The sequence below is a fragment of the Aquila chrysaetos genome, chromosome 8 (genome assembly GCF_900496995.4).
Source record: "Aquila chrysaetos chrysaetos chromosome 8, bAquChr1.4, whole genome shotgun sequence".
Taxonomy (NCBI): Eukaryota; Metazoa; Chordata; class Aves; order Accipitriformes; family Accipitridae; genus Aquila; species Aquila chrysaetos.
Genome location: NC_044011.1, coordinates 4,477,554 through 4,501,541, shown reverse-complemented (window position 1 = coordinate 4,501,541; position 23,988 = coordinate 4,477,554). Strand labels below are relative to the sequence as shown.

The 23,988-nt window shown below is 56.4% G+C and overlaps 1 protein-coding gene across 1 annotated transcript; it reads left to right on the top strand.

The window, feature by feature from the left end:
* Positions 1–1,407: 1,407 nt before the first annotated feature.
* ITGB3 (integrin subunit beta 3) lies at positions 1,408–23,811 on the top strand. The gene is made up of 15 exons (XM_030023164.2): positions 1,408–1,670; positions 6,969–7,054; positions 11,469–11,661; positions 13,713–13,965; positions 14,478–14,640; positions 15,264–15,425; positions 15,584–15,679; positions 15,891–15,980; positions 16,366–16,500; positions 16,926–17,355; positions 19,633–19,855; positions 20,089–20,180; positions 20,307–20,426; positions 21,485–21,651; positions 22,387–23,811. Exons 1-15 carry the CDS (start codon positions 1,613–1,615, stop codon positions 22,453–22,455), a joined length of 2,337 nt encoding a protein of 778 aa, XP_029879024.1. The 5' UTR covers positions 1,408–1,612; the 3' UTR covers positions 22,456–23,811.
* The last annotated feature ends 177 nt before the right edge of the window (positions 23,812–23,988 follow it).

Sequence of the window (23,988 nt, the reverse complement as noted above, 5' to 3'; positions counted from 1 at the left end):
TGCAGGAAAAGCAGGACTTTGGATGCCCTAAAACTGGCTAGTGTGAGATGGCTCTGGGATCTGGGGCAGGACGAGACCTAGAGCCCCCCAGAAAGCAGGTTTGGGGTTTGTATTGATGTCCCAGCCAAGATGCAGCCCTTTTTGACACTGAGTTGATGACCTTCTCCTAGTCCCCTTTACCAAATCCTCATTAACAAGTTTTGGGGAGGGACTTGGATCCCAGGCAGAAAACGATCCCCCACTGAGCGGAACCCCACGCAGCCGCGGGAGGGCAGCAGCACCCCTCAGGGACAGTGGGGCTGAGCGGGGAAGCAAAGAGGCATCAAAACTTCTTCTTTTAAAGCCACGTAGAGTCCCCAACTCCTGAGGCAGAGTGTCCCCATTTCCATCTCACCCTCGCAAACACCATCACCTCTCGTTGACAGCCACACGCGGTTCTGGGGCAGGTGCCACTATCCCCATCTCTCCCGGCGTGGGGCTGCGGTTCTTGTACAGCACCTTGCACATCGCCCTGCAGCTTCCACCACTGCCCGGCTGCGGCTGCAGCTCTCAGCACCCACGCGAGCTCGTTTTCCACTGCCTGGTGTTTCTGTGTGTTTGGATCGTCTTGACCCAGGGTTGTGTCATTACTGTCCCCAACCCTTGTCACCTGGTGGGAGAGATCATTCAAGGGCTCCAGGGAGCCAGCCCTTCTCTCCCTTTTGTCCCCCCGCCAGCCTGTATTTTGAGTGCCTCAGTTTCCCCGTCTCTGAGTAGAACCTTGGTATTGCAAGGGAACAAGAGGTTTATGAAACCCCTTCAGGAGGCACCCACAAGCAGCTCCGGCATTTCAGCTGGGACAATTCCTGCGTAGATCCAACTCCCTGTACTTGCTCAGTACAGGAGCAATTTCTGAGGACACTGAGGGGAACAAACAATACAAGTGAGAAGAAAATCAGGTCCAAATTATCTGACCCAAAGCTGAACTTCCCTCCCTTTGCAATATCCAGGTTTATACCCAAACTGCTGGTTTCACCAGGTCCAGTCCTTGGCTGGGTCTCACTCAGCTCCCAGCTCTGTTTCAGCAGAGATATTCCCATTTGCACCAGTGCTCTGGGGAGAGGAGCTGAGAACCCACACTTTCCTATCGGCATGTATTTATTTGCTCTATTTCCCCTTAAATCCTTGAACTCAGAGGCAGCTCAGACTCCAGCGGGTTTAAGACCCGCGCTGCCTTTCCTGCAAGAGTTAATAAAAGGAGGGAGTGAGCAAGACTTTGCAAGGAATTAAACCCAGGCGAAAGAGCCTATGGGAAAGAGCCTGTTACCAGCCCCAGGGCTGTAGGTCACCGTACTTGCTGCCAGGGTTTATTAGGTCCTTGTCTGAGCTGAGAGAGCAAAAAGCATGAGGAGCTGCAGGCAGAGCAGGCGGGGGCACTCCCTGACTCAAAACTGAGTGACGAGCCAGCGCCGTTTCCTCCAGCCAGCCCCGTTCGACATGTGTGTCATACACCCAGACTCATGATTCATCTCCTGAACTGTTCAAAACCTCCAGCCGCCCCAGAGCTGCTCTCCATCGCTCACGGTGGGGCTGGTCCAAGCAGCCCCCCCCGGTTCGGGGCTTGGAGAAGAAGATGGGAAAACTCTACGTGGCTCTCGGGATCCTCATGCTCTGCGTCGCTGGTGGCTGGGGTAGGTTTACAGCCCGTAGCGTTGTCGCTTGCTTAAAGCCAGGTCATTTAGCGATTATGTTGCCTGTTATTTCCCAAAATCCCAGGATTTTCTGCATTCCCGGGGTCTGCGATTTCCTGGGAAAGTCGCTCAGAGGGGAAGCTGGCAGGCTGAAACCTCGGCGCCGTTCCCAAATCCAAAGCACCGCTCAAGCCGGTTGAGCTTCGGCTGGGCCAGGGCCAGGAGGGTTTCTCAAAGGTGTTATAGGGTCAAGGCATGGTTTGGTGCGTTATTCTCGTACTGGGTGCGGCAAGTTTATATTCTCTACCTACGCTGTGTTTGGCTCCGGGTACTGGTTTGTAATGGAAGGACTGGGGTGTGACTTGGGCTCCGTCCTTCATAAACAGAAAATACGCTGGGGGAGTTTGCAGTGCAGGTAGTCGCTGTAGCCATGTCATTTTAAGGGCATGGGGTGCATTTATGTCAGCATTGCTGTCCTGTGTTATTTTTTCTCATGCTATTTTGGTGCTTTTCTTTAAAAACTCTAATTTCTGGCATCAGGTAATTTCAGGACAAATATAGTTTGTATTTTTAAAAAGATTTCCTGTGTCTGAAGCATGGAGAAGAAGCCTAGAAAAGCATTACCTCCTCCCCAGGTGTGTTTCCAGGGCTCAAAGCAAATCTTGTAACTGAAAAACAGTGCTGTGTTTTCAGCTCTTGATTTATAAATCAGGCCCATTGTTTTCGAGACCCCACTGGAGGAGGTTTGGGGCAACATTGTTCAGTCTAAAGAATTCCAGACTTTGTTGAATTCCCAGGAACAGCCTGAGGCTCTGATCTGCTGCCGGAGGGAGCTGTCATCAGTACAGGACATAGGATAACCTCTGGAAGAGTTTGGGTTTATAGAGCTGCAGTTTGCAGCCGTGCAGGTGATTTCTCTGGTCCTGTGCGTCGGTGCCTGTAATCAGCTGAGCTCAGTTTGGAGCATCCCCTCTCCGGGAAGATGCTGGCAGACAGGGAGAGGTTCAGAGAAAAGACACAGTCCCGGATGGCGTGGGCAGGAGATCAGCCAGAAAAGCCCAAATCCTTATCGCTGAGTCAAGCAGAAAGGATGTAAGTATGATTTGTATCTTTATTGAGTTTTCTAAAATATCTTTATCAAGTTTTCAGTGTGCACATTCTTGCTCAAATTGGCAGAGGGGGAGAAAACAAAGTGTGTGGCTGGCCCATGCGGTACATGGAGGCAGTTACTTGGAGTGCAGATTGGGGGCTGAGTAATTTTCTCCAGCCAGGGAAGGGTGATGCTCAGCCACAGACGTCTGGGGTATTTCAAGTGCATCATTTCACCTCGTTTCGGGCTGCAGCACTGCCCAGCCCCAGGCGGGTGGTTCCCATGCTGCCCAGTTTCTCCTGTTTCCCTGTATTTCATGTGCTAGGATTTCTTTCTTTTGTAAAGCCTGAGTCTTTAGGATCGGTTTGTTATATGAGACCAGCTGATTTTGTAGTAAAAAAATGCATCTTTTGTACTTCAGTTTATTAGTTTTTATGGCTGGAAAAACAAGCCCCAAAAATGAAAAAAAAAAAAAAAAAAAAAAGAAACTAAAACCCACAGAATTTATTAGGCTGTGCTGGGATCTTGTTAACCTGCTGCCTTGTTAACCTTAACAGCCAGGCAGCATCCTGAGCCTGGGAAGCAGTGCTGGGCACTCACAGGGCCACAACCTGAAGGGGCTCAAGCTGCAGCATCCTCCGCTCTCCTCCGCCTGCGCTTCTGCTCCTACATCACCCCAAGGTCCCCCCTCCCCACCTCCCTCCCGCAAAGCCCTCCCGACACCATACCCCGCATCCAGCCATGCAAGCAGTGCTGGAAATGCCGAAATAGAGACATTTCCCCGCAGTGAGGGGGGTGAAGGTGCCTGCTTGCAGCAGGACTAGCCTCATGTTTGGATGGTGATAACTGCCCCGGGTTAATCACCGCTGGCGCCTGGGGGATTTCGGCCTCTTCCCAGGGGGAAGGGATGGCCCTGTTCCATCCAACCCTGGGTTAAGTGCAGCCAAGAATGGCTCTGTACGGTGCTGGAGGTTGGGGAAGGGTCCTCCATCCCCGGGCACAGTGTCTCGGTCATGGAGCGATGGAGACCACGAGGACCACGGGGCTGCTGAGGCTGGGGTAGACACCCCCAGGCTGGGGCTTTGGGCAGCCCGAGGGGACAGGTACTGACCTGCAGGGACCCTGCCGGGCAAAGCCACCGCTGCCAGCAATGGCAAGGTGACACGATGTGACGGCAGACCCCAGGGCAGCCTCAGGCATGGCAGCATCCCTCCCGCAGGGACCCTCCGTGCTGCAGCCCCATCTAACCCCACGTGCCCAGGCAGGACAGCCCAGCTTGCGGCTCTCGTTCCAAAATCAATCAGAAAACTGGGTTTACATCTCGAGCATGGAGGGGGGACACCAGATCAAGGACCCCTGGGCTGTGGGGTGGCGGCAGGAGGGGAGGAAAGGAAACCGTCGGGGTCCTGAGGCTGTGCACAGGCAGGAGATGATTTGTACCAAATGCTGGGGAGCAGATGAGCTCTCCAAGGCCAAAGGGACAGTCCTGGGGCTCGTTAGCCCCAGAGCTCAGGTTTTGTGGCATGAGGAGGCGAAGCGGAGGCAGTCAGGGACTCGGCCGGCAGACACAAGCTTGGAAATCCTCCACATTGTGTTTCAATGCAGCCGCATCTCGCTGAGACCAGGGTTAACGCTGCAAAGGGGAAACTGAGGCAGGGAGCGGTTGAGGGACTTTGCTCAAGTCACAGGGGAAACCTGTTTGTGATAGGATTTGGACCAGTGCGTCTCACATCCTGGATGCTGTTGTGAGCCCTGGGTCCCGTCCCCTGGCTGGGAGCATGGCTGGAGCACCCGTGGGTGGCAGGGGCCCTTGTCAGCTCTGCACTTCCCCAGCAAGCTGGGCGCTGGGGCAGAGCCGGGTGACTCAACCATCCTATGGCAAGCTAAAACCCACCCCTGAGGGAACAAACCCCACACTGGCATTAAATAGGAGTCTGGTACTGGGTTCTACAACCCTGCCCCAGCCAGGGCTGCAGCCTCCGTGGCTGTGAGTCAGCAGCGGGACATGGCCGCTACAGGGAGGGACGTGAGAGCGGAAAGCAATGGAACTCCTGGCACGGGGCAGGCGGCTACCTGGCACCTCTCCCCCCATCCCTGACCGAGGGGCCATGGTGCTGGTCCAGATATCAAAGCATCGGGGCTCCGCAGGGACCTGCAGTTTCGGAAGCTGTTCCCATGTTCAGGCTCTTGGCCCCAGGGTTGGCAGCTCTGAGAGATTCATCCTGAGCACCTCGAGCTGCCAGGGCCATCCCCATCTCCGAGGGCTGCCAGGGTAATGCCTCCCCTGCTGTCCCTGGAGGGCTGAGCCGCTGCCAGCCATGCTGGAACTGGCTCCCAGCTGCACGGAACAGCGCAAATCCAAGGCACGTGCCCCGGCGCTGGGCTGCAGCCGCCGGCGCTTGGCAAAGCAGGAGGGATTTCACACGGACGCGGCAGGAGCAGGCGTGAGAAGCGGGAGCCGGCGCTGTTGGTGCCGCTGCTGCTTTCTGAAAGCCCTTCGCCTCCCCCCCCCGCCAAGCCCCGGCTACCCGGACCTGTCCACCGAAGGATGCAATATTGCTGTTCACACATTGCTAAGTGTCCTTGGTGCAGAAAGCACCGGAGATCAAGCTGTCGCTCTTTTGAGCAGTGCTAAATTTAAAATTTTTCCTACTCTCCCGTGCTGCAGCTGGGTATTTTGGTGTATGGAGAGAGCTCTGGGAGTTGATGCCACCACAAAGCTGGTGCTGAGCCAGCCAGTTGAGGCTTAGCCTTTAGTTTAGTCCCCCCGCGTGGGACAAGCGGGGAGTGTGGGTGGCAGAGGTCCGATGGGGCACACCGACCCCAGTGCCCTGGGGCACGTCCCCAAGCAAGCCGCTGGCCTTCGGGACAGCCGCAGCGTGTCCAGCCTCGTACAGACACACACATCCGCGACACGCGGCACGCGCAGCCGCCGTGCGTACACGCGCGCACGCGTGCACGCACGCAGGCACGCACGTTCACGCTCCCAGGCAGCGTGCCAGCGGGCACAAGCGCACGGCGCCGTTGACGTGGTTCTGTCCAAAGACTTGACGACATTGTTTCGCTGTTTCCTCTTTCTGCTTTGTGTTGCATTTCCTGCGGCTGCGGAGAACGCAGCTTTTTCTGCCTGCAGCTGATGGGGAGAGCCCTAGGCGGGGACGAGGGGACACGAGGCAAAGAGGAGACCCCGGCACCCGCTGCTCCACGCCAGCATTCCCCGGGCTCGCCAGGCTGCAGCGTTCCCCCAACCAAGCTGGCACGTGGCTGCGGTCTGCTCTGCCCCGGGGAATCCTAAAACTCTGCCGAGACACTTGTGCCCCAGGAGGGAGGAAGAGCCGAGGGTGATGCCACCGCAGCCGTGCCCCCAGCCGCTCGCCACATCGGCCGTTGGCAGTGGGAACCGCAGAGCTGCACGGTCCTGCCTCTGCCGTAGGAGCTCCTCCTGCCCCGGCAGGCACTGGCACTGCCCTGGGGCCTCTGCGGGCATTTTGGGGCCCTTTTAATCCCCCCCACAGACCCGCTGGCCTCTGACCTTCAAGACTGGTGCCAGCATGCGTCTCCCAAAGTCCCCACTGCCACTTCCACCGACAGAACCCAACCTTTGCCCAGGGCATTGGCACAAACCGCCGCCAGCGCATTTCTGGACTCGTGCCCTTTCCCTCCCCTCCTCTCCCTGGGTTTGAACCCGAGCCAAGACCAGCCGCTGAGTTTAGCATCTGCACGAGAAGGCATTGACCACCCTGGCTCCGCAGCGGTGGGAAGAGGCGGCAGTTCCCCAGCTGCTGGCAGGGCTGTGGGTACCACGCTGCACCCCTGAGAATTCACCCCTTCCCCCTCCCTGCTGCCCCAAAATGTCTGCAAGGAGGCACAAAGGGAGATGTCCTCTCCCCCACCAGTGCCAGGAGCTTCACTCCAACGCATGTGCGATGTTGCAGGGATGGGGGGACCCTTTAGGAGCTGGCAGGTGGGAAATGATGCTCAGTCCTGAGCGGGATGAAGCACAGCTGGTACTTGGCCTGGGAGGTGGTTATAAAAGGGGCAAGGAGGCAGCACCTGGGTTTTGGAGCTGGGAAAGGTTTTACAGAAGAGCCCTGGTGGAATGGGGGCTGTGTCTGCTTCTGAAGCTGTTGGCTGAGCACCGAGACTTCAGCACACGTGTGGGCTTCGGGTTCCGCGGGTTGTAACCGCTCTCTGTTTTGCTGTTTCAGGGGGTAACATCTGCACCACCCGTGGGGTGAACTCCTGCAAGCAGTGCCTGGCCGTGAGCCCCCTCTGTGCCTGGTGCTCCGCAGAGGTAAGAGCTGGGGGGAGGCTGAGCGGGGCTGAAGCACGTCCCTGAGCAGGACAGGGGACGCGTAGGAAGAGACGAGCCTTTGGGCTGTGGGACGGGTGCTGGTCCCTGTGTTACAGCCGCAAGCTTGGTCTCCATCTGTTCCCACCGTGTCTAAACATATTCCTCGGCGGCATCTGGCTCTGACCGCAGCTCGAGATGCACATCGTGGGGCTTGGGCTGTCTGTTCCTGCCTTGCTCTGAAAATCTACCCCTTATCTGTGTGTGTCGGTGGGAGCTACGTGGAGCTGAATGGGAAATGCTGATGTTTCCGCTGGGAATTCACTTTGTCTCTCAAAAAAAATACATTTGAAAATCTAGTATATTTTTGGTTTGATTCTTGAAAACCCATTGTGAAGCTCTGGCTAAAGGAGTTTAATGGCTGGAAAGGGAAGGGGGCCTGGTGGGAGGAAGAAAAAAATACTAATTAGAAGTTAGGGTTTAAAAGGGTTTAAAAGCCTTTTTTTAATTGGAAAGAGGTGGGGGAAGGAAAACAAGGTGCCTGGTTTTGGTTACTGAGCTGAAGAGGATGTGAGAGCTGAGCTGTGGCTCTAAAATCACCCTGTTTGGATAGGTGAGAGCCTGGAAGATCTGCCACGCTCTCCTCCAAAAATGCTGCCCTGGGGGTTGGTCTGGTGGGGAGGTAAGAGGAATTTCCCAACAGATGGGAGAGCAGCCCCAGGGCAGAGACAAGGGGACGTGAGGCTGGGATGGGGAGAGGTGACGAAACCTCCTTCGGGGCTTCGCAGCCGGGAGCAGTTCCGCCTCTGGCAAGGCTTTTCTTGCTTTCTGCTTCTCCATCCATGAAACCCTGCTTCCTCTGGCTGCTGGTGTGCCCCTGTTGCCCACCAGGAATGGGGAAAAAAAACTGGGAAAAAGTGATCCAAGCTGGAAAACACTCTTGGATTGTGCCTGCATGGCCCAATGCTTTGGGGTTAGTGTGTATCTGGAGGGGATGCCTCTGCTTGCTGTGCAAGATACTACCGGGATCTCAGCGTTTGGTGTGAATAAAGATGCTTATGCCCCATGTTATCTCCTGCAAGGAGTGGCTGAAATTTGCAGCATGATAAGGGGCCTCATTCAGCTCTTGGGAGGTGGAATGACTGGCTGGGCTGGGCTTGCTCCTTCCCAGCCGCTGGTCCTGGGCCGGGCTGGTGTCTTGACACTGAAGTGGGGGCTGTGATGGGTTTTTTTTTTTCCTCCACATCAGCAAAGGTTTCCAAAAAAGGAAATATTTCCAGTGCTGCTCAGAGCTGTGCTCGTGGACAGACGTGACGAGCAGCAAGGGAGCCGTCCCGCTGCCAGCAACCGGCCCCCAGAGAGCCAGGCTGTGCAAGCTCTGCTCAGCAACTCTTGCCTCCAACATCTGGACCACATTGTCTTAATTTAGCAAATGAGGGTTTTTTCTGTGGGTTTGTTTAATTTCCCTGGAGTGGGGGAGGTCTCTGATACTGCCCCCCCCCCTTTTTTTTTAAAGGGACAATGCCCTTATTTGTGCTCCTTCTGCTCCCACTGCAGCCCTTCCCCACCCATGCTGCCTTCCTGAGGAGCCAGGGGTTATCAGTTATTCCTGTTCCATCCTGGCTTTGGACAGGAGAAGGATTGCACTGTGGTTTCTTGTGATCACTGAGTGCTGATGCAGAGAATTGAGTTTTATTTATTTTTCAGAAACCTTGACCACTCTTACCAACAAGTAGATATGCCCATCCACTCACTTTTCCCTTTGGAGAAAGTCAGCCAAGCCTTAACACTGAGACGTGGCTCTAAAATCACTTTGGAGGTTATCATGACAGATCTTCTGGGGTTTCACCCACCCAAAATGTCACCCACTCTGGTTCCCTTGGAGGAAAGGTGGAGGCAAGGATGGGCCAGGGTTTGATTTTAGAGAAGCTGCTGGAAGGTTTTAGCTTAATCTGCAGAGGCATCTGTGCTTTGAGTCCTCCCAGGAGCTCTCCTGCAGAGAAGCTGATGCTGTATGTGGTTGCCTGTGAGATGAAAACGGAGATGCCCTGGGGATGCATGACTTCCCGCAGCCTCCCTGCCCAGCAGCGAGGGGAGTTTGGGGATGGAGCCGCCTCTGCCGGCACCCTGCCCAACCCTGCCCTCACTTACAGGGTTTGGAGGCAGCAATCAAGGGATAAAATCATCAGGTTTCCCATCCTGGAGGGAACTTGAGCAGATGCTGAGCTGAAACGTCCTTTTCTGTAGCGGGACAGAGGTGCCCGAAGGAGAGGTGGAGCTGGGGAGCATCTCAGCTAAGGGCTGTGGGATGGCTTGTGACAGAGGGGTGGGAACACGTACCCCCCCATAGCATCTCTGAAACGGGGAGCTGATGCTGTCAGGGCTGTGCTGACAGCGAAGCGGGGTTTGCAGGGTCTGTGCGTCAGTGGATGAAGTCCCTGCGCTGTGAGTTTGTCACCAGCAAGCCTGGGCTGCCTCTGGGTCACTCCTACCTGGGGCTGTGTCCAAGTTGCTGAATCTGCAAGTCTACAGAAACTGGGGGAGAAAAAATAGACCGGGGGCTGCGAGGTCTATTGTAGCCAAATGTCCCATCAATGGCAGAAACTTTTTCCTTTGCCTTTTGCAGTAGTTTTGTTGCTTGGGAGGTTCTTGTGCATCCTGAATCAATCATGATGTTTGGGACTCCAGGGAAAGGGGAAGGATGCAGCCCTGGGGTTAAATAGCTTCTCCACGGGAATCTCCAATTAGGAATGATGCTGCTAATCCCATAAGGTGCTACATGGCCTTTGAGGTCCTGGGAGCTCCCCAAGATCTCCAGGTATCACCCGGGAGCCCAGCACCACAGTTAAAAACCTGTCTGCCCAGCCTGATTTTCACCCACATATCTTTCCAGTGATTTCCCTGCCTAGGATAGGAATGTATGTGATGACTGATGGCATCTGGAGTACACTAGGCACCTCTTCCCGCAGCAGCGAGCCCCGTGGGGCGAGCCTGTGGGGTGGGTGGATGCAAGGGAGCTAATTTAGAGGGATGACTTGTCCTCTTCACCGACAGCACGCTGTCCAGGCGGCAAGGGTGGGAGCGGGAGGCCGCAGGGGAGGATCACGCCTGCTGATGTATTTTCTGGCAATCACTTGGCCGCTGTTTCCAGAGGGCTGTAGGCCAGCCAGGCCCTCCTGACACTGTTTGCATTTTTCTACTTGTTTGCTTAAAACACACAAATTCATTCCTGCGTTCAGCCAGCCTGAACCTCAGGGAGTTGATATCCTGGATGGGGAACTTCTCCAGTGCTGGGAGGCTGCAGCGTTGGGATCCGGCTTCCCAGGAGCAGGGAGGGAGCTGAACCAGCCACACCGGGACTTATGCCACCCCTGTTTGCTGCAGGAAAAGGCTGTGCAGGTCATCTGCTGCAGGACTCTGAATGTAGAAAGATTTGAGCTGTGGGAGGGAGATGGAGAAATCCCCTGGAGGGGAGGGTAGCTGCTGCCTGGCTGGGAACTTGCGGCAGCAGATCCTGGCAGCGTCGGGCTGGGAGAGAAATTCTTCCCATATTTGTCTTCATGAGAAACTGGAGCAATGGGAGCCCTTCTGACCGTGCTGTGATAAGGGTGAGGAGCCGGGAGCTTTCTAGGAAAGGAGGGACAGGGCTGGCGCCCCACCGTGACTCCACACTTTGTGCTTCCTGCCCCTGATGAGCACTTGACGGCTTTTCCCGCAGCCCCATTGCCTTTTTGCTCTTTCACTCCTTTTTTGGTTCTCCTTTCCCCCGGCCGGCTCCAACTGGCAGGAAGCTGGAGAGCTGGAGATAAGCCTGAACTGTTCTCGGGCAGGAACCGAGCACCATTTCATGCGATGGGCTCACCCGCAGCAGGCCTGTTCCTTGCTTGTGGTGAGATTTCTAAGGGTACGTGCTGAGAAAATGGGGGGGAAAAGGTGGCTTGTCTTTTGCCAAAGTTTAGAAAATAATAAAAAAAAAAAGTCCCAGACTCTGCCCCTCACCCCCAGCCTGCCATGTTCACATTCCACATCACCCTCTTCTAGCCACCCCATGTAGACAGGCTTTCCTTTTAGCTTTGCCAAAAACCAAACCTGAGGCTCCAGCTGCTAGGAGTCAGGAGGGGGGTTGGCGGGGATATGTTGTCCGTCGCTCCTTCTTGGCAGGGGTTGCTGAGCTTCCCTGTGGAGCACAGCAGACCAAAACCTCCGTTGAGCCTCAGCAGGATTTGCTGATCCTGGATCCCCTCTGTTTGCCACCTCCTTCGAGCAGAGACCACGAGCTCCAAAAAGCCTCTTATCCCAGTCTTGCATTAGGTGTAATAAAGCGGGGACTCTCCAGAGAAAAGGGGGCCCTCTCCTCCTCCTCCTCCCAGCATAACCCCAGAGGGAGCCGGCTCCTGACCGTGTCCCTCTCCTGCAGGTCTTGGCGCAATCATCCCCTCGCTGTGACCTGCGCGCCAACCTCCTCCAAAACGGCTGCGGGCAGGACTACATCGAGTTCCCCAGCAGCAGCGTCACCATCCTGGAGGACCGACCCCTCAGCAGCAAGGGCTCGGGGGGCTCCACCACCACCCAGATGAGCCCCCAGAAAATACAGCTGAATCTGCGGCCGGGTAAGAGCCCCCAAACTGCTGCGGGAAGGGGAGATGCAGTGGGAATAACCCAAAGGGCTCAAGCGATGAGTGAGCCATCACTCTGCCTCACTGGCCAAGGCTGTCTCGTGTCCAGCGGGGGCAAGGCCAGGCTGGGGGCTGCACCAAACCCTTCGGGAACATCCCTGATGGGCAGCCGGGCTGTCTGCAAGCTGATTTCTGCTGTTCAGTCTCTTGGCTCAATCCTGCAGTATCCCGAGGGGCAGGACGGAGTGCAACTTCGACAACGCACGGGCTTATTTTATAAAGCCATTTAGACCTTGGCCACTGCTGCTGCACTCTGCTTTGGTGGAAGTCAGCTCGTGTCTAATGAGCCTTAGAGCAACTGGCAGGGTTGGACTGCCAACAGGTCCCTGTAATTTCCCAGGCTCGTTTCAGCCAGGCAGGCTGAAATCAACTGTTACGGTCGTTTACCAGCATCGAGGAGTTTCAAGCAATGACAGGCAGGCAGCAAAACTAATGGGCGTCACTCGCCCAAGGTCACAAAACCAGTCTGGGGAACGTGGAGCGAGTGGTGCCATCACTGTGCTCTGCCCCACGTGTAGCCCACCCCTGGCCATGCACTCACGGATGGGTCTTCCAGTCTCAGCAGGAGCAATTTTGGTTTCTTGTGCTCATTAAAGCCCTGGGGCCAGAGATCAGTGACTTATAGCACGTGGTGTGCTGTGTACGTCCTTGGGCCTGGCCAAGAGCAGTCCTGACCCATCTGAATGACAGCAGTCTGAAGTGTCCCCACGTAATGGGGACATGTAACTGCTAAGTGGCCCTTGCTCTATTTAGGTCTAAAGATATTGGGCAGGAGGCAGGTAGGTGTGCTGCTCTGGAGAGGAACAGAGGCACTGTGCAGTGCCGTAAATCCCTGTTCCTTGGAAACTATAGAACAAAATCCCACCTTGATATCATCTCTGCCCAACCAAGAAGGCTTGGCACGAGTCATTTGCCTTGACTAATGAATCGAGAATAAATGCTGAAGGATATAAGTAGGACAGGTCACAGCCCATGTCCCACAAGCTCAAGTCCTCGTGGTTTTAGCTCAGCAAGGAGAAACAGATGATCTCTGAGCAAAAAGTTGGGACCCCGACTATGTGGTGGTGCTCCAGCAATGTACCTGGAGAGAGGATGGAACTCTTTGGACTCTCATAGATTTTGAAACTTTCTCCATCCTGAAAGTTAGAATGTGACGTGCAGGTTTAGAAGGAAATATGAAAACAATAACAATTTAAGCTCAATTAAAGCTTTTTCCCTCAATATTTGAGGTATTCTGAGAAGGCTGCAGCTGTGCCCCGGCTTACTATTTCAAAGAAGCCATTTCAAAGAAGAGCAAGAAAGAACCTTTGTCTCTTTTAAAAGGCAGAAAGAAAAGGTCAACCCGAAGAGTTTTCAGCATTTTTTTTTTTTTTTTGAGGTGCAAAAGTCATCGAAACTGGCCTGTTCCCTAGGAAGTTCTGTCCAAGGAGGTTTTTGTTTCAATGGAAAATGTTTCACCAAAAATTTTCCAGAAAGGGCTGGGAGGAGCCAAGCGGGGAGGGGGAAGGAACAGGGATGGGGGAGGCTCCAGGAGATGCTTGGAGTCCTTGGGAGGTCGGAGAAGTCCGAAGCAGCCATGCAGCCCCTGGTAATCCCTGTAAGACCTGCTGCCCACATGCTGGGTGTTTCACTCGCTCCATCCAGCACGTGTCGGTCGCACTGTTCATGCAGGACAGCTTAGGGGTCAGCTCTGAGCAGGAGGATCGGCTCACGTCCTGGTAGTGAGAGGTTTGGAGAACAGGAGCCATAAGCTGTATTTGCCATTTCCAAGGGGTGCACAGCATATCTCCCGTGCAAGCACCCTGCCCTAAGGGCTTTGCTTCTTTGTGTCTGTTTAACTGTGATGTTCTCCTCCCAGCAGCTTTAAACCATCTCCTTGGGTTCCTGCTGATGCCACAGGTTGACTTTCTCCCTAGCCCTGTGGTGAGCCCCCTTTGCTCCTCCCAGGAGAGCATCTCTCACTCCATTGCCCCGTCACATTACAGATGATTCCCAGATCTTTAGCGTCCAAGTGCGTCAAGTGGAAGACTACCCAGTGGACATCTACTACCTGATGGACCTGTCCAACTCCATGAAGGACGATCTGAGGAACATCCAGAACCTGGGCACAAAGCTGGCCAGCGAGATGCGCAAGCTCACCAGCAACCTACGCATCGGCTTTGGGGCTTTTGTGGACAAGCCCATTTCCCCCTACATGTATATCTCTCCTCCGGAAGCCGTCACAAACCCTTGCTATGAGTAAGTCCTAGGCTGAGGGAGTCCTGTAAGGGCCAGAAGTTAATGGGACATCACTGGAACATGGCTGGAAATCCATACCAATGGATTTCAGCAGGGAGCTGGGTGCCTGATTTTGGGCAGGGTTTAAGCCTTGCTGCACTGCATGTTCTGCTGGCACAGGGAGGAGGAACGGGTCTAAACTGAAAGTATCATCATGATTGAAAAACTCTTAAGGGAACAAATGATTTTACACCATTTTTTCTGGAGGGATGTTGAGGGTCAAAGAAAGTGACTCCTAAAAATCCCAGCAGGACAGAGGCTGGGAGCTGACCTGAGCCCAGCACTTCTAGGACATGTGATTGATTTTTAAAAGGTCCTTCACCAGCCTCCAGCTGTGTCCTCGGACTCTTGGGGTGGTTGGGTCCCTCCAGTGCATCCTGGACAGGACCATGGGACGTGGGATGGCTGTAGGGTGGGGATGGGAGCTGGAAGAGCCCTGCGAGCCTTATGCCCTGACTGCTCTCCTCCTGCAGGATTGGGGAAACCTGCCTGCCCATGTTTGGGTACAAACACGTCCTGTCACTCACGGATGAGGTGACCCGCTTCAACGAGGAGGTGCGGAAGCAGAGCGTCTCACGGAACCGCGACGCACCCGAGGGAGGCTTCGATGCCATCATCCAGGCCACCGTGTGCGATGTAAGGGGCAACAAGGCCTGGCTGGGGCTGCAAGAAGGTCATTAGGCTGAACCTGGTGGGTTGGCAGAGATCACCCAATCCCACCAGGACAGGACCGTAAGCCCTGTGGAGCTGCTGCAGGGCTCAGATCTCGAGAGGGTGAACATTCATGTAGGACATTTCTAGACCAATAGCCAAGGCAAGGGAAGAGCAGGACCCTTATGTGGTCCTGGGAGGAGAGAGGAGCAGAGCAGGTGCTTGGGAACTGATGATGATCCCATGTCAGCCCTGCAGTAACCAGCCCAGAAGGGACATCTTCTCCTGTGCCTGCACCTTGGTTTTGCTGGTAATGGGAAGGGTTGCATCCCTTGGTCATTAGCCATTGATTAACACTCTAGCAAATTAAAACCTGTCTTTCACCTGTACAAGCAGCCCGTGCCCACCTGCCGGGCTCCACAGCCCACACACCCCTCACAGCACTTCCCTGGGAGAGCGACTGCCCTTGGTTCCCTCTGCAGTGGCAGGTTGGTCCCTATGGCCAAGCCATGACCCAGGGCGGCAGCAAAGGCAGTAGCGGGGTGCTGGCACGTGGGGCTGCCCTCGGCACTTGCTGCCGCACGACTGGGAGCTGCCTTTCGCTGCAGGAAAAAATCGGCTGGAGGAACGATGCTTCCCACCTACTCGTCTTCACCACGGATGCCAAGACCCACATCGCACTGGATGGCAGGCTGGCCGGCATCGTGCAGCCCAACGACGCCCAGTGCCACATTGACAAGGATAATTTCTACTCTGCCTCCACCACATTGGTAAACCCTGACCCACGCATGGGGTTGGGGAGCCCAGAGCTCCTGTTGAGGGTCCCCATGGGATGGGAAAGGTGGTCCAACCCTGGTTGGAGAGCGTGATGGGGACCAGCGTGGTTGGGGGTACATGTTCTTAGGGTATAGCCTCTCCTCTTCCCCAGGACTATCCCTCTCTGGGCCTGATGACTGAGAAACTGTCACAGAAGAACATCAACTTGATCTTTGCTGTGACGGATACGGTTGTTGGCCTCTACCAGGTAACAGCTGCTGTGAAAAGCCACTTTCGTGGGGGGCTGGTGGGTCCCGAGGAGTACCCTTTGCAGCTGGCCATGGGTGGCTGGACATGGCTTGGTGGTCTCCTGTCCTATCAAAGCTCCTTGGGAAGCTTCCATGTGCCAGGACAGGGTTTGGCCCAGCCGTGGCACATTCATGAGTCACGAGCAGACCATGCGTATGATATTTCTCCAGAACTACAGTGAGCTGATCCCAGGCACAACCGTGGGCACCTTGTCCAGAGACTCCAGCAATGTCCTGCAGCTCATAGTGGACTCCTACGGGGTGAGTGTGCAGTGTGATGGCCCTACAACAGCTCGCTCCCTCCCAAAATAGCCACTGCTTGATGCTGCAAGCAGCCCACACAGATTTGGCAGCTCCCCGAGCATCCTCCCTGGGCCAGCTGTGAGCATCTGCCTCCACCCACACGTGCGAAGACCCTGGGGAGGGGAGATCACTGTGTTCGCTGCCTGCCCCTTCCCATCCTCGAAGTCATTTCCCTGGGGGAATGACGTAGCCGAGCCCTGAGAAAGACTCAGGGCAGTTGGCTCCTTTCCTGTACACGTGGGAGCATCGCTGCGGCATAGCGGCTGCTTGGGAGGACCCTCCCCGGGACTGAGTCCTGCCCAGGCTGTGCTGTCTTCTCCATCGTTCCTCTATCCTCCCCCAGAAAATCCGGTCCAAGGTGGAGCTGGAGGTGCGTGACCTCCCCGAAGAGCTGTCCCTGGCCTTCAATGCCACCTGCCTCAACAACGAGGTCATCCCCGGGCTCAAGTCTTGCATGGGGCTCAAGATCGGGGACACGGTGAGGATGTTGTTCGTGGGCTTCTTTTTTCTCCCCCTCTATGTAGCAGCGCTGCCAGTTTGTCTGATGCTCTCCACCAGCACTATCTGTTTGCCTGGGTGACACAGACCCTGTAATCTCTGCAGTGGAGAGAGGGGTCCAGCTGGGTGGGTACAAGGAGGAAAATGCTTATTTGAGTCTGCTGGATGCAAATTCCGTGGTCCTCTAGCTGAGCCCAGGCTGCTGGCCACAGTGCATGGAATTTAGCCTGGTTACTGTGGCAGGGAGATGCCCCAACCCAAACCATGCCGGGACAGCTTTGAAAAGCCCAAAGAGACCTGGTGGGTCCCATTTCTGGATTCCTTAAGCTTGGGCATGGACTGGAGTGGGTACCCCAATACCGTGCTGGCGGTACTGACACCCAGACGCACCCCTCTGCCCTCCAGGTGAGCTTCAGCATCGAGGCCAAGGTACGGGGGTGCCCGCGGGAGCGGCAGAAATCCTTCACCATCAAACCCGTGGGCTTCAAGGACAGCTTGACGGTGGTGGTGAACTTCGACTGCGACTGCTCCTGTGAGAGCCGAGCCGAGGCCAACAGCTCGTCCTGCAGCCGAGGCAACGGCACGCTGGAGTGCGGCGTGTGCCGCTGCAACCCGGGACGCCTGGGCTCGCACTGCGAGTGCTCGGAGGAGGAGTACAACCCCTCGCAGCAGGATAACTGCAGCCCCCGGCCTGGCCAGCCCCTCTGCAGCCAGCGCGGCGAGTGCATCTGCGGGCAGTGCGTGTGCCACAGCAGCGACTTCGGGAAGGTGACGGGCAAGTACTGCGAGTGCGACGACTTCTCCTGCGTCCGCTTCAAGGGCCAGATGTGCTCGGGTGAGTGCCGGGCTTGGACGGGAGGCGGCTCAGGGCGTTTATGCTGCCTGAGGTCGTGGACAAGGGAGATACCAGCTATTTTGGGGCTTGACCCGTGCATTGTCCCCACCTCTGGCTTGCTTAGCTGTGGCTCTCTTTGGACTAGGTCTGAAGCGATGTTGGGGGAATGATTCCCTTTTTGGCAGCTGGTATCACCTTCTGTGCCCGAATGCTGTGGCAGGATGATGGGCTAGAGGGTTAAAAGCAGACCTCTGTCCCAGCTTAGACTCAGGAGTCCCATCGGGGGGGCTGGTGGGCACCCAGGGAAGCAGTTCGGGGGTGTGCAGGGCAGGGACCAGCTGGACCCTGCTTGAATTGCAGCCCCTGACACATCAGGGGTATTGCTCTGCAGGAGGAAACCCCAGGGTGGAGGGAGAGGGGTGGGGAGAGACAGTTTTTATCCTCCACCCAGTTCTTGAAGACTCCCTGTTGACAAAAGAGGTGGGGAAGCAAATCCTCCCCCCTCACTGGTCTTACAGCATCAGCCCTCCTGAATATTCATCTCTCCCATGTGCTCCCAGACTCCCCCACTCCAGCCCCAGCTACTGCTGCTCTCAGTACTGGGGAGAGAGGGCCAAATCCTTGGGTATTCCTCCCATGCCAGGGACTGGGGAAGGAGCCCCTCTCTGCAAAACACCCATCCCAGAAGTGGTTTCACGTGTCCTGATGTGCCAGGGCCTCTTCCCCATCAGGAGCCCCCATCTACGGTTTATCCCACCTATGTCTCCAGTAAGCACTGGAGGTCTGGGTGAACCCCAGCGCTCTGCCCCACCTGCTGCCTTTTCAGGGGATGTGAGAGGGGTGGCAGTGCCCAGGACTGGGGCATGAAGCTGTGGCACATCCCCTCCAGGAGCAAAAGCGATTCAAGGGGGGAATGAGAGAGGGGGTAGCCACCCTCTTTCCCATCCCCAGCCTCCCTTCGTGAGCCCAGGTGAGGCAGCTGCTAACACAGTGCCGAAAAAGCCACCCCTTTCCTGCTGCAAGCTCAAAAATGCCCAGGAAAACATCAGTGGCTAAAGCTGATCCCACCGTGTTGGAGCCCAGCCTGGGTGAGATGAAACCTGCTGGCCAGATGACACTCAGCTCCTGCTCCCCAACGTCCCCAGAATGAGTTTTTTCGGACCCTGCCTGCCCCCCAGCCCAACTTTATGGCTCACAGCTGCCTCTGTGCTGCTGGGATTGATCCTTTATCTTAACAGCCTGCTGATAACGGAGGTGGAAGTGCTGGGGTTTTCCTCCACCCTGAACAGTCGGTACCCTTGGTGCCCTCTGGGAGCCGGGTGCCTGTCCCTGCTCCCACTGCCTGTTTGCACAATGACAGGCGAAGGGTGATGATGAAGCATTCCCCCCAGCCTGGGCGAGCTGTTAATTAACCTGAACCGTGTGACCCTGTTGGCATCAACCCCGTCCCAGTCCCATTGAGCCACTGGAAAAACCCCAGCCTCCCTGTCTGTTTCCATGCCTTGTCACCCAGCGTGGCACTATTTTCCTGTGACTAAGCCCTAGTTCCTCATTAACAGGGTTACACATTTATTTCTCATACTGGTGCCCCCGAGGCCATGCCTGGCCGATCCCCCGCCGGGATCAGCGTTCCCGATGTGCCCCAGTGCGCTCGGGGCTTGGGACAGGTCGGCGTGTGCCGGCTCCACGGCATTTCCACCACTCACCGGGTCTTGTTTTTGAGCTGAAATCAAACCACAATCCAAATAGCTCCGGGCTTTGGCAGGATTTGAGCATGTCTGTCTGTCTGTCTGATTAAACCAGTCTCGACAAGCATGCAGAGCTTGTCGGGCTTTTCCCAGCAGTCGGCTTCCCCTTGCCTGGTCTGGGGCTGGGAAACGAGTGGGATTTGGGGGGTTTGACCAGATGTCCTGACTCAAGTTGAAATCAAAAGCCAAAGCTTGACTAGCTCAGAGACTGATCTGATTGAGCATCTCCAGCTGCTACTGCCAACCTGCCAGAACTGGGGCAGCTCAGCCTGAAATTTGGCAGTTTTTTCTTGTTTGAGTGGAATAAGAGGAGTGTTGGGGACGTGGCGAAGGTTGAGGTTTGATGTGAGCTGCTGTGTGTCCCACCCCAAGGACAGTGGAAAGGGGTTGTCCTGGATGGCTTGTCTGCCTCGCTATGCCCACGGAGGTGGAGCTGCCGCTCTGGGTACATGGGCATCCCCTATGGGTGATTGCTAACGGGATCTATGGGGACACTCGAGGGTCCTAATGCCCTCTGGGTTGTCCCCAGGCCATGGGCAGTGCAGCTGCGGGGACTGTCTGTGCGACTCAGACTGGACCGGAGACTACTGCAACTGCACCACCCGCACCGACACGTGCATGTCCAGCAACGGGCTGGTGTGCAGCGGCCACGGCTCCTGCATCTGCGGCAAGTGCGACTGCACCCAGCCCGGCTCCTACGGTGACACCTGCGAGAAGTGTCCCACGTGCCCGGACGCCTGCACCATCAAAAAGTGAGAAAGGGCAGAGAGCTGGGACAGGTTGTACCCCATCGGGGAGCCGGCAGAGAGCTGGGATGGGTCATACCCCATCAGGGTGCTGGCAGCAGTGGTGGCAGGAGCTCTCACCGGCTGCAGCCCGGTTGGGTTGGGATTGCAGTGATTTCCACAACCTGAGACTGAAAAGTGTGACAGTTTCCCCAGGGAGAGCATGGAGGAGCTCATGGTACCTCCCTCCTCTTCCTCAGGGAGTGCGTGGAGTGCAAGAAGTTTGAGCGGGGAGTGCAGCAGTCCTGTAGCCGCAGGTGTCGCGATGAAATCGAGACAGTGCAGGAACTGGGTAAGAGCAGAGACCCAAACCCCTGCCCTAAAGTGTGGAAATCTGGTGGGCTGTGCACACCATCCGCTTTCCCTCTGTGTGTGCATCCCCCCAGCACGGGGGGCTCTGAGCCTTTCGTTCTTGCAGGTGACAGGGGCAAGGACGCTGTGAACTGCACCTACAAGGATGAGAACGACTGTGTGGTGCGGTTTCAGTACTACGAGGACTCCAGCGGCAAGTCCATCCTCTACGTTATCGAGGAGCCTGGTAAGACCTGGCTGCTGTGGTCAGGCTGGGGGGATGCAGAGCATGCCGTGCTGGGTTTCTGTGCTAAAAGGGGGGATTTTGAGTGCCCTTTGTACATCCCACACCGGCCAGGCTCACAGGGCACCACGGTCAGGGGCTGAGCGTGGTTAAAGAGCTGCTTTGTTCCCTGCTCCGTGTCACCGGCGCTGTGATTTCCTGCCTCTGTCTCGCGTTTCCCCACCACGTTGCTTGGTTGTTCCACTCCCCCATTGAAGCCAAGGATGGGGGCTCAACCTTCCCACTACCCTGATCCTGTTTCTGACTCCATGGGTGTGATTTTTCTCAAGAAGCAGATAAAGCTGGCTCCCGTTAGCCAGGCGGGAGCAATGCTGAGGTTATGCCCCAGGGCAGGGATATGGCAGCCCCCCATGATGCAGAGCAGCCCTGGGGTCTCCAGCAACCTCGAGGTCTGATTTCCAGCTGAGTCAGGGGCTGCGCAGCCACGAAGGCAGCTGCCAGCTCTCACTACAAGTGCCTGCCATCGGCAGGGCTGCAGCCCACCCTCCCCGGCCCCCATGCCTGGAGGGGAAAGGCAGGCGAGGGTTGGGGTGGCTGCACAGCCCCGGGCAGCGTGCGGGGGGAGCAGGGTGGCTGCTGGGGTTCGCACAGGATCTCGCCACCCCAGTTTGCCGGTGTGGTGTTGATGCCCAGCCAGAGAGCGGGGGCGGTGCGGGGCGTCAGTGGGGCTCGTGGTTTGGGGACAAGCTTCCACCAGCCCAAGGACTTGGTCTCTGGCATCATCCCCCATCACGGATGGGACCTGTGATGCCCCTGACCTGGACTGCTCCAGGCTTGGGGGCAGACCTCCACCCTATAGACAGGAGCTCAAGAATATCGCCACAAGCACCCCATGGATGGGATCCTCCTTTCTAGAGCCTGCTGTGCTCAAGGGTGGAGGCTCCTGCTCCCTGACAGGGAAGGATGAAGCCCTCTTGAGACCAGAGGAGCTCCATGTACCCATGGCCAGGCAGCCCTGGGGGTGCTGAGCCCCCCCAACCTTGTCCTCCTCTTTCCGCCAGACTGCCCGAAGGGACCAGACGTCCTGGTGGTCCTGCTCTCAGTGACGGGCGCCATCCTGCTCATCGGCCTTGCTGCCCTGCTCATCTGGAAGCTCCTCATCACCATCCATGACCGCCGGGAGTTTGCCCGCTTTGAGGAGGAGAAGGCCAGGGCCAAGTGGGACACGGTGAGGGCCAGCAGGTTGGGTGTGCCAGGCAGAAGTCCTTGAATCCCACAGCCGCTGGGTTGAGTGGATGCAGATCCCAGTGCTCCCAGCATGAGAGCCCGGTTGCTCTCTGTGGTCCCAGGGCATGGTCCTTAGGGACCAGCTTGCCCCATCCCTCTCCGAAGCGTGTCACAGGCAGGACTCGGGGTGACACTGCCAGCCTGAACAGCCCTTGCCTGAGCCCGCTGCAGTGCCAGGGGCTGTGCATAGGTGATAGCAGATGTCCCGGATGATTTTCCCACCTCCTGCATATCCCAAGCACTTGTCACCAACGTGACCCTCTTACTCACTGCCCACACCAGTGTTTCCATCCCATGAACGAGGCGGAAGGTCCCTACTGCCACGGGACGCTGGAAGGGCTGAGGCACCCAGAGCACAAGAGAGGGGGCTGGGACAGTGCCTGTCACCCACCTCTCCTCCACCTCCCACCTCCCCAGAGGGAAGGGATGGGTGGCTCTTTCAGGAGGCCTCTCTGCTCCTCAGCTCCTGCTGCCTTTCCTCTGCTCCACAGCAGCTTTTCCCTGCTCTCCCCCATTAAACCTTATGGGAAGCCATTAATCTGCGCAGCCAAAGCCTTGAGCGGAGATGTGGATCCACCGCTCAATGCTGAAATGGTGCCTCGATTTCCCCAGCTGTAAAGTAGAACAAATGCTGATGCCAAGCACAAAGTGATGATGCTCTTTTTCCTCCTTCTAGGGCAACAACCCTTTATATAAAGAGGCTACGTCTACCTTCACCAACATCACGTACCGTGGGAACATGTAAGGATGCTGCACCCAGCACTGGCCGTGGGATTAGCCAAGGATCCGTGGGATCTTCTGGAGTCCGGTTTACAGAAAAGCTCGTGTGTGTCTGCGTGTGTGAGTGTGTCTGCGTGTAATTTAACAATCCCTCGACTGCCTCCGAAGCCCTGTTGTCCGTCACCCCACTGTAACTGCAGGGACGTGCTTTCCACGGCAAACCTCTCGTTCTTACCTCGGCGGGTCGCCTCGCGGGAGCCGGCGGCCCCTCCATACACTGAATGCAGAGAAATGGGACTTTCTCTGCCTGGCGAGTCTGTGAACTGTTAGGTGCTCATCGGGCCAAGTAGATTTCGGGAGCAGCTGCTCAAACCAAATGCTGAGCTGTGCTCTCCTCCATGGCCCATGCTGGCGAAGCTCTGCCTGCTCAGAGAGTCCTCTCCTGCACTGGACAGATGCGATCCCACTGGGTACAGGAGCCATCTCCCTGAGGGACAGAGCAGCTACGCTCACCGCCAGCAGGGACGAGCCATCGCATGGCTTTGTGGGTTGAGGACACCACTTGAGCAACCTGGCAGCCCCACGCTTCTTGCAGCCACGTGTTTCTGGCGCTGCTGTGGCCCGGGACAGTGAAAAGCAAATGCCCTGGCATTGCGGTGCCCTTCCTCATTCCCTCCACGTGCACTCAGTTTGCACCACCAGCCAATTCTATGTAGCATCAGCTGTGCTGGTCCCAGCTGCAGCCTGGCTCATCCCCTTGGGATAGTGCTGAGCTCCTCGTGTCTCCCTCCACCATCTCCATGCCACAAAGCACATGGATGTGCAGGCAGCAGCCTGGGGAGGGTCATGATGCCTGTTATCCCTGGAGCCTGGCCACCTCTCTCCCTTTTCTGTGCTTTTTGGGCCATGTAACTGCACCACGCTTGGTTTTCCGTGTAACTCAGGGTTCCAGAAGAGCAGGCAGGGTTCAGGCCACGTTCTGCTGCCTGGGGCTGTGTATCACCCATGGATTGTCCTATGGGGGGAAAAACAAAGAAACGTCCCAGTAGCAGAGTTTGGCTGGAATGGTGCTGCTGCTTGGTCCCTGCCCCGGCCAGAGCATGGTGGCTCTATACTCCCTTTGACTGCATCAAAAAGCAACAGAGACCTTGTGCCCTGAGTGGGGCTGGCCCCAAGGGCCCCAGCAGCATGTTGGCTGAGCTGGTGGTGTCTGTATGTCCCCGTTCCCTGGCTGGCCTGTCCCCAGCAGTGTGGGAGCAGGGGCTGGGTGCTGGGGCTGAGCCCCAGAGCGGGGTGGTTGGATGGGCAGCACCAGAGCGGGAGTGATTCACACCACAAAAATAAAAGTAAATAAAATAAAAAAAAAAAACCCTCAAACTACTAACAGTGGTCTGTGCCCAGGTTTCCTGTCTTGTGGGCAGCCCCTGGCACCCCAGCATGACTCGGGGAGCTGGTCTGAGCTGGGATGGATTGAGGGATGGCAAAACCAGTGCAAGCAGGGCTGTGAGCCCCCATGGGGGTCTCTGCTCTGTAACTGGTGCCCTCCTGGGGTTAGATA